Below are 16,441 nucleotides of genomic sequence, written 5' to 3' on the forward strand. Positions count from 1 at the left end.
GTAACAAAAGGTGTTGAAATGCTGACACTGTTTCGTGGACACCAATCTGCACTCCAGGTATGGGATGGAGAAGGAAGCACAATGTTCATGTTAAACTGGAACAGGAAGGGCAGACAAGAAAGAAGGTGAGGGAGTTTGCCCCATGTTTGGAGGGCACTATTCTGTGGAACAGATACCAGCCTCATTGAACCTGAGTTAGGATCAGGGAAGAGCTCAGCCACTAAAGGTGGGATTTTGCTACAGACCACCCAAAAAGGGCAAAAGAATGGATTAATTCTCCTATGAGCAACTTGCCCTAGCTCTTATGGAATACTAACCTCCCTGACACCTGCTGACAGCAATCCAGGAGATCTGGAACCCAGGAGGCAGTCTGCGACAATCCCTTGACACAGACAGGCCAACCAGGGCCTGCTCTCCTGGTCCTACTACTCACAAACACAGGAGTGCTGGGGGACATGTTAATCCTGGCAGCCTTGGCTGTAGCAGTCTCCAAGGTGGAGTTCAAGATCCCAAGGGGAGTAGGAAAGGCAGAGAGCACATCTGGGGCCTCAGGACAGCAGACTGGCTTATTCAGGGATCAGCCACACGATCCTGTGTGAGGCTGTTCTGAAAGGTGAAGAGTTCGAGAGAGTTGACAAGTCTTCAAAGACAAGCTCCTCCTAACTCAAGAATGGTCCTTCTGGATACTCAGGGAAGGCAGGGGGAGAGAGAAAAATGTAGACTATAACAAGAATGATGTGGCTAAATGAAGAACTCATGCCTGAGAACCAATGAAAAAAGGACATTAAAGGGAGTTGAAACCAAAGACATACTTGAAAGGAAGAGTACTGAAAAAGTACCTGGGTACGCAGGGCTGCTGTCAGGAAAAGCACTCTGAGGGCTGAAACTAGCAAAGGGCAGCAAAAGCTTCTACTGCTACTTTAGCAATAAAATAATAAAGAAAATACAGCCCACTGCTGCGTGAGGCAGTGACAAGCCACAGGTACTCAGAGCTTCCTTTGCCTGCCAGCACTGAAATGTTCTCCCAGAGCTAAAGGAGCAGAGGAAACGCTGGTGACAGAGCGAGTATCTCCTGGAAAGTTTCAAGCCAAGCCATCCTGTGGGACTGATAAATCCAAGAGTACTGAGAGCGCTGACTGATGTCACTGTGAGGCACTGCTCTATAATCATCAAAGGGCTGTGGAGCTGAGATGTTGCAGTCCGGATGAGTGGAGAACAAGATGGGTGAGGAACTAACTGGCTGTTGGACTGGAACAGGACTGTTGGGCTCAGAGTGTATTAGTAATGGAACAATATGGGAAGCTTTCATAAAACAAAGCAGAAGGTTCCAACTTGATATGAGAAAAATAACACTTTTAGAAATAGATTTCCAGAGTTTTAGAAAAATGAAGTGAAATAAACACATTATCTGATCAACAATATTTTACAGATTACCATTTTTGTCATACCAAATTATATTATACTTGATGCACAAATTATATTATACTAAATGCCTTCAGAAGGAAGTCCTTCACTGTCATGGTGTAGCCAAGCGTAAGCATCTATTTCATAGAAATTGTATTCAGTGACATAGCTGCACTATAAGGTATTGCTTGAAATTCCTGATGTGATTGTACCACAATATTAGTGTTACCAAGAATAGATATCCTATTCTTGATTATGTAATCAAGAAAAACTTCTGGAAATAATATTCAGAGTACAAACTACTTTTAATCAGCAGCTAAATACCAAGGTATGATTACTTCGTTGCTCTAATGACATCTGTAATGGATTCCAAGTGCTGTGCTTGATTGCTTCCCAGCTGATCAGGATTCTGTTCATCACTTCTAGCTGCTGGAATTCTAAGATTTCTTGGAGTTCCTCTGCAAAAGGCTTCAACACTGGTTAAGCTAAATGACTACAGTATGTGCTTTAAAACAGCCCATCAAAAACTTTACTGTCCATGATAAAATGTTTTAAGAGAAGAGAGGAAGATCTGTGTTGCCCACTCCCTTTTTACTGACAGGCATTGATTAAAAAGCTGTCCTTCTAGGCAACTAATCCAAGACTGTTAAGCCACAGGTATCTGCACCACAGAGCAATTCACTGTTTGCTCTGTCATCCATTTAGACAGAAAGAAAAAGGGCTGTAAAATTGTACTTTTATGTACAACTTAATGGTTAAATTGTACTTGTATGTTTATCAACACATGGCAGAGCAAGCCATTTGTATAAACACAAAGGCAATAATGAAGTAAGTAATTGTTCCAGCTGAATATTCTACAATTCCTTTTAATAGTGCATTTCCTGAACCACTTTATATAACTACATGATAACACAGGCTTGAAAACTATTAACATAATTTCAATCAACAAGAAATTATTAGAGAAGTTAAAATATGGTGGCTCAAGTGAGGTAATCATAGAATCATTTAGCCTGGAAAAGACCCTTAAGTTTACTGAGTAATGAACTGCTCTTTCTTTCAATTTCTTGCAAATTGCACAAGGCAGCTTCAAATATTTATACAAGGCACAGCACATCTATCACACAATGTAGGTGATCTCACCAGTACAATCCACTCCGTTTCTTTCACAAGTGTGTTAGCAAAATGAATAATGCTAATGTTTTGCAAAGCCCTGACAGGTTTGTATTTAAAACATTACCAAGTCTGAGACATACACTGGCAAAAGGGACAATAATGACTACAGAGAACCACTGCTAGAAAAAAAAACCTAACCAAATACAAAAAGGGCCACACAAGACTTATTTACTGCATCCAGCCATTGAGTGCCCAGTGCAAGTCAGAAGATTTGCTGGCTCTTTAGTTCACACTTTAGCTCTGCCAACAGAGAACCCTTAGAATAATGTTGTTTCAAGTCAAAAGATACAAAACTACTCAGAACTTCGACCTGTTTTATGTGTATTTGAGAAATATCTAGGTAAAATAAAACTAACTCAGCTTCCTGGATTACTTAAATTTTTTGAGTGAAAGATCCTTTTCAATAGGATGTATAACACCCATTAATTGTCTTGAATTTTCTTCCTCTTACAAGGGATACTGAAACCAAAATATTTGGAATGCCTACACAAATTAAAAGTCCTAATCAAAATATTTATTAAAACTCTGCTATAGGAAGGACAGATGATTCCCAAATAATGGAAGCGCAGAAGCCAATAAAACTGCATCATGGCATACTTTATGATCAAGCTACTGAGGTGTTACACAGTAGATTCAAACAAGCTTAAATCTGTTGGTTTTTACACTTTCCCACTCTTTCAGTAAAACTGTGTTCTGATCAAAAGAAAGCCTATAAATACTGTCAATCAATTTGACAGCTAAAGTCTTAACATTGTGGGACACTGAAGGAATTAGGGAAAGGTCTCCAATGTCCTCAAACCCCTGCTGTGTGAGCAAGGGCTGGGAAGCAGCTCCTCAGGTGCAGGTGGCGTGTGAAGCAGAGTGGAGCACAAGACACAGGATGTTTTCAGGCTCCCTGGATGGATTGTGGTGCTGGCAGTGAACAGTCAGGGCTGTCTGCAGCTCTGCAGCTTATCAGGGCTAACAAATGTGAGACACTGTGCTTAGATCCGCTTTCCAGACCACTTGTACGCAGGTAACACCACTTACTTCACTTCCAAGAGAAGTACTTATCTTTCTTGTAACTCACCTTTCTGGATGGTTTGTTGTTCTTCCTCTCAGTGTACACAGAAACACACTGAGCTGAGAGTCCCACAGCCACAGGACAGAATTGCTAAAGCTTGAACTTGCTTACCTTTAGCATTTTAAAAACTTAAATATTTGAATTTATTAAGCACTAGAAAGCTAGAGAATTTTCTGAGCTTTACTCACTTTAGGTACTCAAAAAGCCGTATCTATTTTTTGCTATCTTCTTGGCTTTATTTTTCCCCAATGGCTAGAGCCCTTCTTTGTCATCTCAAAGCAATTTGTTTAGGAGAAAGACTTTTATTTCAAAGAAAATTTCCTACTGAAAAGAAAGCAATTAACTAATGAGAGTACAGCCTTAAGATGAATGCTACAGGAAGTCAGATGAAGAAGTCAGAATGATATCTCAAGAATCATCTACAAATCACACTTTTTTTCCCCCAAAACAGGAACTAATACTAATGATACTTATGAAAGACTATTCTGAAGTAAAGTCAAGTAAATTAGCCTGACTGCCAATCTGAAATATAAAAAAAAAAGGAGTTACTACCTCAATTTGGCAATTTTAATTGCTTTACCTGGCATTCCATGGACAAGGTCTCCACACAGCACAAAGAACTTGGGTTTAGGGTTTAGTTTGTTAACAGCTTGCACTGCTTGCTCTGCTAATTTAATCTCCTCTCCCCATTCATCATCTCCATTATTAGTGTCTCCATGTGTCCAAGCTTTCATCAGTCCAAACTGAGGATCTGCTCCCTGGATGAAGTAGAAGGGCCCCTTCCATTGGTACTCAGCATCTAAGAAGACAAAAGAGGAAAAAAAAACCCAGTAGAGACACTTAAAAGAGAATGAAAGCTTCCACGCATCATTAAATTGATTGTTCTTCACCTCAGTAGGTTGATGCTGCTTTAACGTAAGTACAGAATTCTGTACTCATTCATACAGGACAAATATAAAGGCATAAGTACAAAATTTTCCTCTAATGTGTAGTTGTAATAAATGAAAGTATATTAATCTAATTATGCGACATAGTAATTACAGACTGATTAGAGGAAAAGTATGTGAAGAACTCAGCAAATAGTGCTGGAAATTACAAGACTACAACACAGCACAAGTGTGTAACATTAGATTTCAGTTGATTCTTTTAAGACTCCAATTATTGCTTCTTTAATTAACAAGTTAAAACATACACAAGTTTCACATTTTATGGTTCCAGTAGACTTTTTCTTTTCATATTAAGGAGTTATATGCTTTTTGGTGTTATCGTTTTAGAGAAAAGTTGGATGTAGCACATTCAGTTAGAACTGAAGCCACTCAACAGGACCAAGGTCAGCAAACACTAAACCCAGCAACACCAGAATTAGCAGCAACAATGAAAATCCAAATTTATTGCTGCCACAATTGCTCCCAAGACCTATGGCAGAAAGGTGAGAACTCAGAAACAAATTTCCATTGGTAGAGTGAGTGTAGGCAGAGAGTGTGACAGAAACTGTGCTGCTACCATTTTACATATACTTCTTTCTCCAATATTGTATTACCAAGTACAACAAACAAAGGGTGATATATGTAAGACTACATATATACATTTGGAAGAAATGTATGTATGTATATACATATATACATTTGGAAGAAGAAATCTCAACACTGGGCAAATAAAATAACAGCTGGCTACAAATTTAAAACAGAAATGGGTAGCCCGTTTCCTAGACTTATGTCCCAAGCTGGAATTGAAGTACAAACATGAGTATGCTGTGGTTGCTCCAGCTGTCTATATGCATTCATTTGCAACCTGAATATTTCAGTTTTGACAGCTGTATTTGGCTTAATACTGTTACTGTCATTGGAGGTATTTTAAACAGAATTTAAGCTGTTAAAAACTCACTGACTACATCCATCTATAGTTGACTCGAAAAAGAAAAGATACAGCAAATTATTTAAAATTAAAATATAATCCACAAATATACTCTCATATCATGTCAGTCTAATCTGAAATTCATTTTGAGGCAAAACTGGTCTTCCAGTAACAGTAGAGAAGTAGCATGTCCATCACATGGATGTACTTTTGACTTCCTTCCACAAGCTCCAGAACTGGAGCTTCACACTTGGCAAAAAGGGGAGTGTGTTTCTTTCAAGGAAGGTTAGAAAACAGAGCTCAGAATTCATCTCTTGCACCATAGATATGGATAGACTGGAGTGAGGGATAAGGAACGTAGGCAACTCCCAAAAGCTGCTTGTAATTGTCATCTGTTGCTATGGCATCAGATCATTTTGCCAAATGAAAGCTTCTGCACTTTAGTTAAACTAACATTTCATTTCTAAACAAAATTATTTATATACCAGCACTGACTTATTCTAAATAATAATCACGTATTTTATAGGCAGAAACTTCTAGCCACTCATCGGCTTTTAATTCTGAAAAAAAATTTACTCTTCCAGTTACACAACTGTTCAGGGAAGTGAAATGATCCATCTATCCATGAGTTTGCAGTAGAAACCTTATGGAACTAGTTGAATGCCACAAAGTAATTTACGTTTTTCTTTTATGACTTCCATGAAAAAATACAACTGCCATAAAAGCAGCTTGCATGATGCAGCAAAGGCACTGTTTGTGCAACTTACAGTTTTTATAAGTGGAAAGCTATAGGAACAATATCAGTCAAGGAAGCTTGCATCAGAAACCCTTTATGACCTCTACAAAACAAAACTGTAAAAAGGGAAATTCTGAAACAGGAACTTGGTTTGGAGGAGTGGCACAATTTATTCATTAAATGGGGAAAAAAGATCAAATCTTTGAACAATATGGCAGGACTTCTAACACCTGCCCTTTTTCCAGCAACTTTATAGACAGTACTGATAAATCAACGCTGAGCAAAATATACTTGTTTTGTATTGTTTAATCCGAAGCTAGTATTTTTACCATAGTAACCTAAGTAAAATGTATTTACATTTATTTATTTTTATAGAAACTACTTTAACAAAAGAGCTAGCAGTTGTTTTTAAAGACTGTGTTTCAAGTATGGACAGATTGTGTTACCCTTTCAGAGCCCCAGGAATGGTGAGTGGTGGCCATAGGCAGCTGGAGCACCTGGAGCAGTCCTGGCTGGTTGGCACAGGCAGCAGGGCTGAACCAGGTCCCAGGGAACAGGGAGCTTTATATAATACTTGAACATAGAAAGATCTGGCAAGCAGACAATGCACTGTCGGGGAGCAGGCACAGCTGATGCAGAACTGGTGGGAAAGCCAGACTAGGGGTTATTCTAATACATGTTTCATGGATATTTTATTTTCCTTACTTATATTCATGCCAATACAGGAACTCTCTAGATTTTAAGTACCTGAATGTTTCTAAGACTGTGCACAGATGCTCTGGTTTGAGTGGGTGAGTGATGGTCATGTGAGGCAGAGAGAGAGACTGATAAGATGAATTTCAAAAGAGAAGTTCAGTACACAGACAGAATCAAGAAATGGCAGAAGAAAGGAGAAACAGAAGATGCAGGGGTGGAGGTGGTGAAGAGTGGGGAGAAAAGGAAGGAGATAGGAGGTGAAAAAAGAAAGGAACTGAAAATGATGCAAAGGTATATGCTATATTCTCCTTTAGGAAAGAAAAAGATAACATGAAGAAAGTGAAGCAGGGACATCAGAAGAGAGCCAGGAATCAGGGCTACATAAATAACATTTACTTAAAATGTTAGTTTAATTAACTGGTTTTAGTCAAATAATTCAGTCAATAGCTGTTTCTGTGGTATTCAACAACTCATCAAATAGCTACAAAAGTAACAGTAAGGTTGAATAAATATTTTCTACCTTTGTCTTGTTATTTGATAACTCCAACCAAAAACACTAAAAACAAATAATCCTAGGTCTTAAACCAAATTCCATTAGCTTATTACTTATCAATTGGTATTCACTGATTTTGTTTCCCATGAAACAAAAGTATATGGGAACAAAATAATGCAAGGACACTGTTTAAACTTACAACTTAACTTTTTCTTTAAAATCAGGGATGTGCTTTAATTACTATAAAGCATTATAAATATAAAAACTGAGTCTCATGATGAGAGTTGTATTAATACAACACCACAAGTGCAAACTTGCACCTGGCACCAATCTTAAGCCTGTTCTGAATTCAGCTGATCCAGGAGGTACTCTAAAGTGCCCTCACTGGTCTGTCTTCAGAGTTGTTTTTGCAAGTTTTTCCTTATCTGTGTAAGCCATAACACCAGTCCAGCTAAAGTTTCAAGTGTTGCTACTAGTGCAATTTCACTAATTCTGCTGAAAACCACAGGACTAGGCCTGTACGAATGCTCTTCCAACAAACCAATATGGTAAGAGGGTAGCAACGAGAAACAGATAGGAAAAGCATCTTCCACTACCACAGATGGATCCATAAGTCTCCTGCCTTACAATTAAATGGTTTCTCAATGGACCCTGTTCAGATCATTATTCTATACCCTCCTTTTCTCCCTCACCAGCTGCTTGTTGGCAACCACAAAACAGGTACAGTGGCTGTGCAAACGAACCCTGTCTGCCCCATAAGACAGGCACCACAAACCCCTGTTTGAACCCTTTGGTCTTTGCACTGGATCTCAAGAACAGTGCTCAGCAAAATCATTCTGCTCCCATGCTGGGGGTCTGCCAAAGTCTGGCAGAGGGGAACTAACAAACACCACTGGGCACAAGCGGTGGGAGGGCCAACAGCTGCTTTTGCAGCAATCCCCTAGTCATGATCCAGGTCCCAGATGCTACTTCATAAGGTTTCAATTAAATAACATGTACAATGGCTATCATCCCTTCAAATGTAGCAAATTACTTCTGTGGGAACAACAATAAAAGCATCCTTCTCACTAGGAGCTTCAATTTTCAAGCCTTTAGATGAGCTATGTAGTTGTATCAGACGAAGTGCATGCTAGGTAAAGCAATAGAACATTAGGATTCAATTAATAATTTTTTCTGCCTTCTCCCATCACAAAATCGAATGAAGCTGAGAATGCCCGAAAACTGGCTCTTCATCCCTATAGACATTGAAGCTGTTTGCAACTTTCAGAATTTACCGTAACAAAAAGAAAACACAATTGCAGAACAAAGTTGACAGACTTCTCCAATAACTGACGTACATGCAGTTTCCATTTCTGAAGGACAAACTATGTCTGTGGAGCTGCTTTTACACACCAAGCAACAGAAAACTATTTCAAATCAGTATTGCTTCCAGATCGCCTTAAAAGCACAGCTGATCGCCACAGAAGAAGTCCAACTTCTGAACATGTTGTTATGCCTCAGTTTCAATACCTTCCTACTCTTTTTCTGCTCCCATGCATATCAAAGTACAGATAGAGGATCAATGCAATGTATTTTTAGCAGCATTGGCTGAAAAATGGTGCCAGCTTCTAATTTTATCTAAGGATTAATTCTGTGAAGGACCGAAGTAGTCAGCAGCAATTCACCAGAGAAAACCTCAGCCATGTATTGTGATCACAGGCAAAAAGACACCTCAAGGACTTAGGTGGGATTTCAGCCGAATATCCCAACTTCTAAAGGACAATAGCTAATGTCTTGCTGTGCCTTTATTTCTCCCCTTTTTTCTTTTCCTAGTTTCTCCTTTCTTTTCTTTCCCCATCTCCAAGGACCACAAACACACATCTATTGAGATTGCTCAAAAAAACCACTGGCCTCTGTCAGGCACGTGGTACAGGTGGGATTTCCAGTATTTCCGTGGTGGGATTTTTTATAAGTACACTGATTGGGTTCAACAGTATATTGGTGTTTTTCTTCCTCTACACTCTGCAGCATTTAATGGAAACAATTTAGTTATGGAAAGTTACTCCTGTCCATAGTCCCTCTTTAGACACTACTGTGTCAGAGGAGTTTGGACATGGACACATCTCCAAGTGCCTGCTCAGTCCACCATGGGCAGTAACAAACACAAAAATGCCCTCATTGTCACATTGGGTTTGACAGAAGAATCCATATCACTTCTCTGAAAATCAGAGCACAGCAGAAATAGGAACATGGTTCCCTGCCCTGAGTTATCTTTGCCTACAAAGTGTGCCTGTGACTTTTTCTGGGTGAAAGTGAAAGGGAAGCACAACCTTGGTTGTGCTTCCAAAGAAGCTCTATGCAGGAAGGAAAATGGAATCTCTTAAGTGAAGTCAGTATGTATACATCATAGACAACACAAACAGCAACAATTTGTTTTCATTACTCTCAGTCCTGAAACAGCTTCAAAACCAATAAAGGAATTGCACTACATTCTTAATAATTCTTTGTTATATATTAAAATATTATCAATAGATACAGCTTGGAAAACTCATTATTTCTGTATGTCTAAATACAAAAGATTTCAGTCTGAAGAAATGTGCATTTCTTTCAGCTCCTTTTCCATGTGTACCCAAGAGTCTACCAAAGATATGACTACTGAAGGTTCTGCTGAATGACCAAGGCAACCCGCCATGAAAGGTGCAATTTTATGCGCCAGGGGAAAAACCCCTTCAAAACAGGTATCAAAATACATTTTCAGAGAGAAAATAAAACCTTTTAAAGAGTAATTATTCCAGAATTATGTACTACAGAAATACTGTCAGTAGAAACACTAAATGACAGAATATGGTTTCTCAAATAAATGAGACAGTGCTACTGTTTTCAAAAGACATACTTCTAAACTTCTTAGATAACTATCAAGGTAAGAAATGCCCCCTCAGACACAGTTTATTTGTACTGAGGGCTACAGAATCTAAATTCTAGTCATGCCTTATGCCCACCCCCAAATTTAACATGTAAACTCATTACAAAAACTTTACAGCCCAGAACTGTAGGTGTGAAGGGGGGTGGTTTGCATAATGACAAGGTGAAGTCACAGAAAGTTTCTCAAAACCCACGTAAAAATTTCCCTAATTCATATGAGAGTTGGAGACAGTATTGGGAATGGAATATGCAAACTGGGAAGCAGTTCTGATCAGTGCTCAAAAATATTACTGTTGAAGAGCTCTAGAACAGTAATCATAATGTGCCAAGATCCAACACTCCTCTGAAAGCAAGAAATCAACTGCGGTTGTATTTAATTTCAAAGGGAGGCGAATTATATATAATTATGATGCTTTTAAAAAGTGCAAAAATCCTTGAAGGCAGCACGAAAACTATTCAAAGACACTATCCCAGAGGCTCAGACCATATGCACAGCATTTACTAAGAACTTCAGAAAGATCAGAAAGAATCCAGATTGTCTAAACTACTTAAGTAACAGCCATAAGGAGGCTAGTAAGAGCAGGACAGCATCCTTTGAGAAGCTAAAGCATCCAAATAAAAGGAACAGGAAAGATTTTATACACTGGATGGTTAGATACTAAAGTCCAAGAAGTTAAGCTAAAAAAAGTTAAGAACTGGAAACAGCATAAATTTGACAACTAAAAAAGCACTTTGTAGGGGAATTAGGAGCAGGTAGCCCGCCAGATGCTCACTAGGGTTAACAGATGTTCCAGACATGCAAGATGCATCCAAAAATAAAGGCTGAAAAGAAGAAAAATAAGGTACATTTTTGCATCTACAGGTATTGTGAGGGAACTTGTGAAGATCTAATGTGAGAATTCTTCCTGACAGCACATCAGATCTGTCTCAAAGCAAAATACCAGTAGATGATTCAACAAATAGACATAGCACTAAAAAAACACTCAGGTGGTTTAGTGCTATGCGGTGGGATTCTATGGATGCAATTAGGTGGCATCCATAGAACTCCTCAAAAGTGAAAACCAGGGAACCCCTGGGGAGTTACTTCATCCTTAAAACTGCCCTTGCTCCAAAGGAACACGGAGGTGGTCACTATTACACCAACATTTAAAAGGGTTTCCTGAGCTGACTGCAAAAGTAGCATCTGTACAGACAAGTGATGGAAATGCTAACCAAGACAGCAGCCACTGTGTTTACTGATTCTTCAGAAAGAGTAATCAACAGCTTTTACAGGGACAAGGGAAATCCACTTGATCCCATCTCCAAGACACATCTAACAGTTACTTGCCAAAGATTCTTAATGAAGCCAAGCTGTCTGGAAATATGAAAGGAAGTCCTTGTATGCACAGAAAATTAGTAAGAGAAACAGAAATGGACAAGACACACAGGCCCCCCCTGGATCTGCACTGGGACCTATATACTGTTCAACAAACTCAAAACAATCTGTCACAGCAACTGAACAGAGAGGAAGTGGAATTTGCTAAAATTAAGCCATTTGGCAGCATGAGAATCAGGCCTGGTTGTGAAGAACTGAGGAGAGACTTCCTATTCAGGGACTGTTCAAAAAAGGACGAACTTCATGCAAAAAAGTACAGGATAGTGCACATGGGTAAAACACCACCAACTTCATGTGAGTTCTAGCAAGTATTACCAAGAAGTCACCTCGACATTCAAAAATGGCAAAAGATCAGAGATTGGAAAGGAATAGAGAACAGAGCAAAATGAAAATATGAGAAACAACTGAATAAACTTTGAGAATATGTAAAAGATTGGTGAGGGAGGCATGACAGAGAAACGTAAAATCACACATGGAACTGAGATTGTGAGGATGCAATACTGGTGATTCGCCTGTACCAGACAAAGGTTTTGGAACCATCAACTAAAACTAGCAAAAGACAGGTTCAAACAGACACTTCTCAACCAGTTAAACTGACAGGAGTATCACTTGTTTAGTTACTTGAAAAAAGTGTTCTACCACTTTCACAGAAATTCTTTGCACAGCATGCTACTGACATACTTGGGACCAAAAAAAATATATATAATAAACCAAAACAAAATAACCCCCTGACTTCTGGAGAGAAGTGGTGAAGACAGCACTCACCCAAACATATGGTCCTGTTTCTTCCCTAAAATACAAATAGAAGGAGTAGACAGCTGAAGCAAAATTTCACATGAGTAGAAAAGGGAGATAATTGATTTTAAAAAGTAAAGCCAAAGCATATAAAGGCCTCTTGCCAATAAGGTAGGGTATTTATACACTGTTTACTACTGTGCCTCATTGATTATATGGATAATTTCAATCCTTCACCTCCAGATTCTCATTCACATGTTCCATACCATGGGCAGATTACAGCAGGTTACAGGTAAAACCTCCTCATTAAGCAAAAAGCATATTGAACAAATTACTATTAGGGGAGAGGGTGTGGAAGAGGGACTTTGCAGAAAGGGTAGTAAGAAAAAAAAGGAAATTTAGCTCTCAATAGTGGCTTTCAAATTTTAAAAAGAAACAGTGTGACAAGCCATAGCAGTGGCAGTAAATGCTTTATGTGGATACATGTTTAACAGGAGTGAAACCCAAAGACTGAGGAAAGCAACAAAACACAGAGAACTGATGTTCATCGTACACTGCACGAACATTTGCCTCAGTTTTAACAGCCCTTGGTTCTCTTTTCCCCCAATTATTCAGTTATTAAAATGTTGTGTTGCACTTTAGCCTCTTGAGAAAAGGCCAAGTAAATTATTTACAAAAAGTATTGCACCCGAAGATGGTAGCTGGACTATGATAGCCTAATGAATCCTGAACAAGATTAAAAACAACCAACTGGTAGAAAAGTCTTAATTAATATTTAAAGAATTCCAAACAAGGACACTTCAGGAGAAAGAAGCACACCTGGAAAACAGATTCCCAAATGCCATGTTTAAGTAAATGTTCAAGAAGTACTTAGATAAAGCTTTTATTCAGAAAATTTTACACTGCTGTTGAACACTCTTTTTGTCAAAATTTCACCATACAGTTGATGTAACTAGATGGCTTGTCTGCCATCTGTCCCCTCAGCAAATGCTAGGCATTCTGTTCCAAACCAACCAAACCATCTGCAATTAATAGGTTGCCAGAATGACTGTATACATATACTTCACATGCTCTGAGTTGGTGATTTTTCTTTATTTGGCAACAAGCAAAGCCAAATATTTCCAGTGCAACCCAAGAAAAGACCACAGAATTGCTGGGACTTAATAGCCTTGCTGACCTCACCAAACCAATACAATTTGAAATTCATAAATACAGATAAATAAAAGACCTTCCACGCGTGGCCACAGGAAATGATTTCTTAACACAGAGCTCGCTGTGCTGCTGAACACCCTCAGCACACTGTAGAACCTTCATCCTTGGAGGAATTTTACAAACAGGTGCATACACTGAGATGTTCAACGCGTTCAATACGCTCCTCTGTGTCCAGCCACTGGCAAAAACCAGCAGTCACAGGCGGCCGCCGCCTTCGCTTTGGCCTCGTTCCCTTACCCACCTGGCAGGTGTGGAAGCACGTCCGCCTTGGCTGGCTGCAGCCCAGGGTTTGCAGTGCTGCTTCTGCACAGCGGGGCAGGGCCAGGGGAGCACCTGCGCTGCTGACCCTCACCCTGAGCGAGGCTGAGCACCCCAGGGAAAGCAGCATCTTACCTACTTGTGAACCACCCTACGGCTGCCTTTCGTTTGAGCACCATGAACAGTGACCCAGCGGTAACCTGTTAGGTCACCCTACAGGTACCAACACAGGACAGCACAGTGCTGGCGCCAACAGTTTCACAGGCTATGGACACCAGGTTCAGCAGCACGGACAAGCATTTTAAAACGAATCCAGTGTTGGACACTGCTGGCATCTTTATGGGAGCCCGAGCGTGGGGATAAACTTGGGTGGCTCCGGGCGCGCCCCGGCACAGCGGAGGCAGCGGGGCGGCCACAGCCCCGCACCCGTCCGCGCTGCGGCCGCCCAGTACCTCCAGAGCCCAGCTCCCCACCACGGGCTCCCCGGCGCCAGCAGACGGCCCAGGCCCCGGCACTCCACGCCTCCCCCTCCCCGGCAGCAGCTCCTCCCGCCGCCGGGGAAGCCCCGGGCCTCCCTCCGGCCGCCCCTCCCGCCCGGCAGCGCGGCGGGGAAGAGCCCGCAGGCGATGGCGCGGCTCGGCCAGCGCCCCCCATACCTGGGCGGAAGGCGGTCAGAGTCCTGCCGCGAGCTCTCAGGAACACATTCCCCGCCGCCGCCATCGTCCCGGCCCGCGCGGCCGCTGCCACCGCCGGGCCCGGCCGCCGAGGGGGCGGCACCGCCTCCGCCGGGGGCGGCGCCTGGCGCGGGCGGGAGGCCCCGCGGGCCCGGCCGCTGCGGCCGCGGTGGGGGCTGGGGGCTGGTGTGAGGGCGGCGGGGGTCGGGCACCGGGGGTCGGCCGGCTCTGGGGCGAGCGGCTCCCCTGGGGCAGCCCTGGGAACGGGGGGTGCTGCCGGGCGGCTCCCGGTCCCGCCATGTGCGGGGGGGCGGCTTCGGGTGGAACCTGCCTCGAAGATGTGCTGGCTTTTAAATGAATTATAATAAAGTAATAGATTACGTCATTTTCAGCTAACCTGCGAACTGAAGCGACCCGGTGTCGTCTAAAAGCATTGGCAGCCTTCCTCTGTTCCTTCATGGGTTGTTCCTCTGGTCAGGTTTCCTCAGCGTTTAAACGTGCTCCCGAATTTAGGTGTCACCAGCAACTACTAGCTGAAAAAAGAAAAGGCAAAATTATGCAGAAAAAGCAAAGGCCCAGCGTCTCCCTGCTGTCAGTGTCCCCAGCCCGGTCTGTCCTGCCCATGGCTGGGCACTGTGGCGGGCACAGACCAGGGCCCATGTGGCTCTTGTTTCTGTCAGAACCAAGCGACACAGTAGGTGATGACTGAAATATATGGGTGACCCTTACAAGGCACTGTTTTCTTCATCTCTTCTGACCTAGAATCTCTTTTTGACCCAGCCATACAGGAACAACAATACGGTTGCAGTTTCCCAGTTGAACAGCCAGGACCTCGCTATTCTGCGTGGTGCAACATGCAGAGCTCTGAGTGCTCCTATTCATCGTGTGAAATCTGCAGCAAAGTGCTAGATGAGGTTAATGCTGTCAACTAAAATGCATTCCTATGGCTAGATGGTTTTTCCATCTGTAAAATGTGGGTATTGTTATCCACAAGTGAAAACAGCTTCTGCAGTCCTCCTTGTAAACTGCTTGATGATCATTAGATGGAAAGTGCTAGGGGAAGTCTTTTTTATTAAGTAGTTTTTGTCAATTCCCCTCTTTTGAGGCAGCATGTGGTATATTAAGCAAATAAAAACTAAAGTGCATTTTTAAGTCTCAGGTGCAGCCTATCTAAATATCCCAACACCATCATAGGAAGAGGTGATCACAGTCTCGTGGTAGAACTGCTCATGCTAATATAAAAACAATTGGCTCAGTCATGCAAAGACATTTTTTACCTTTTATTTTTCTTTTCCATTTTCTTCTCATCTGCTTAATAGGGCTGAGCAGCTATAAACCAGAATATATGACTGCTGCATGACTTCAGCTAAACTCAGGATTAATTTTGCAAGTGAAATAACATCAAGAGCAGACCAAAAAATGTAGATTGTTTTGGCAAGGCAGCATAGTGTGGTTCTGGAGCACAAAGACATGAGATTGTTACCAGCAGCTGAATTACCTTTGTCTTACTTAACCTGGATGTGTTGCTAAAGGCAACCATGTTCCTTGTCAAGTTATGCATGTCTGAAAGATTGAATCAGACCTGGCAGAGATGTGGATCGTAAGATCTTCTAGATTCATCTAAATCTGTAATTTCATAGCTCTTTTTTTCTAGACATGTATAGGGTGCTCTCCTCTACAAAACTCTGTTGTCAGTACTGTATTTGGTGTCTTTGCAGAATGGGTCACGGATGAGCCTCAGGGTGCTCAGCTCTTTCTAGGTGATTATGATGGTGAGTGCAGCCTGCCTATGTTGCCTCCTCTTCAAATGAAATCCTTTCATCTTAGATCACCTTGAGCATTACTTACTGTAATGAGGAGGCCATGA

At 41.5% G+C, this 16,441-nt stretch overlaps 1 protein-coding gene across 1 annotated transcript in view; it reads right to left on the bottom strand.

The window, feature by feature from the left end:
* The window catches only part of CPPED1 (calcineurin like phosphoesterase domain containing 1), a 39,783-nt gene extending 25,114 nt beyond the window's left edge, over window positions 1-14,669 (bottom strand). Inside the window, exons 1-2 of the mRNA XM_048320912.1 lie at window positions 14,557-14,669; window positions 4,221-4,439 (exon numbers count right to left, since the gene is read on the bottom strand). Of these exons, the coding sequence (XP_048176869.1) occupies window positions 4,221-4,439; window positions 14,557-14,620 (283 nt within the window). The 5' untranslated portion in view covers window positions 14,621-14,669. The remainder of the gene's footprint in view (window positions 1-4,220; window positions 4,440-14,556) is intronic.
* Between the last annotated feature and the right edge of the window lie 1,772 nt (window positions 14,670-16,441).

Source organism: Corvus hawaiiensis, chromosome 16 (assembly GCF_020740725.1).
Source record: "Corvus hawaiiensis isolate bCorHaw1 chromosome 16, bCorHaw1.pri.cur, whole genome shotgun sequence".
NCBI lineage: Eukaryota > Metazoa > Chordata > Aves > Passeriformes > Corvidae > Corvus > Corvus hawaiiensis.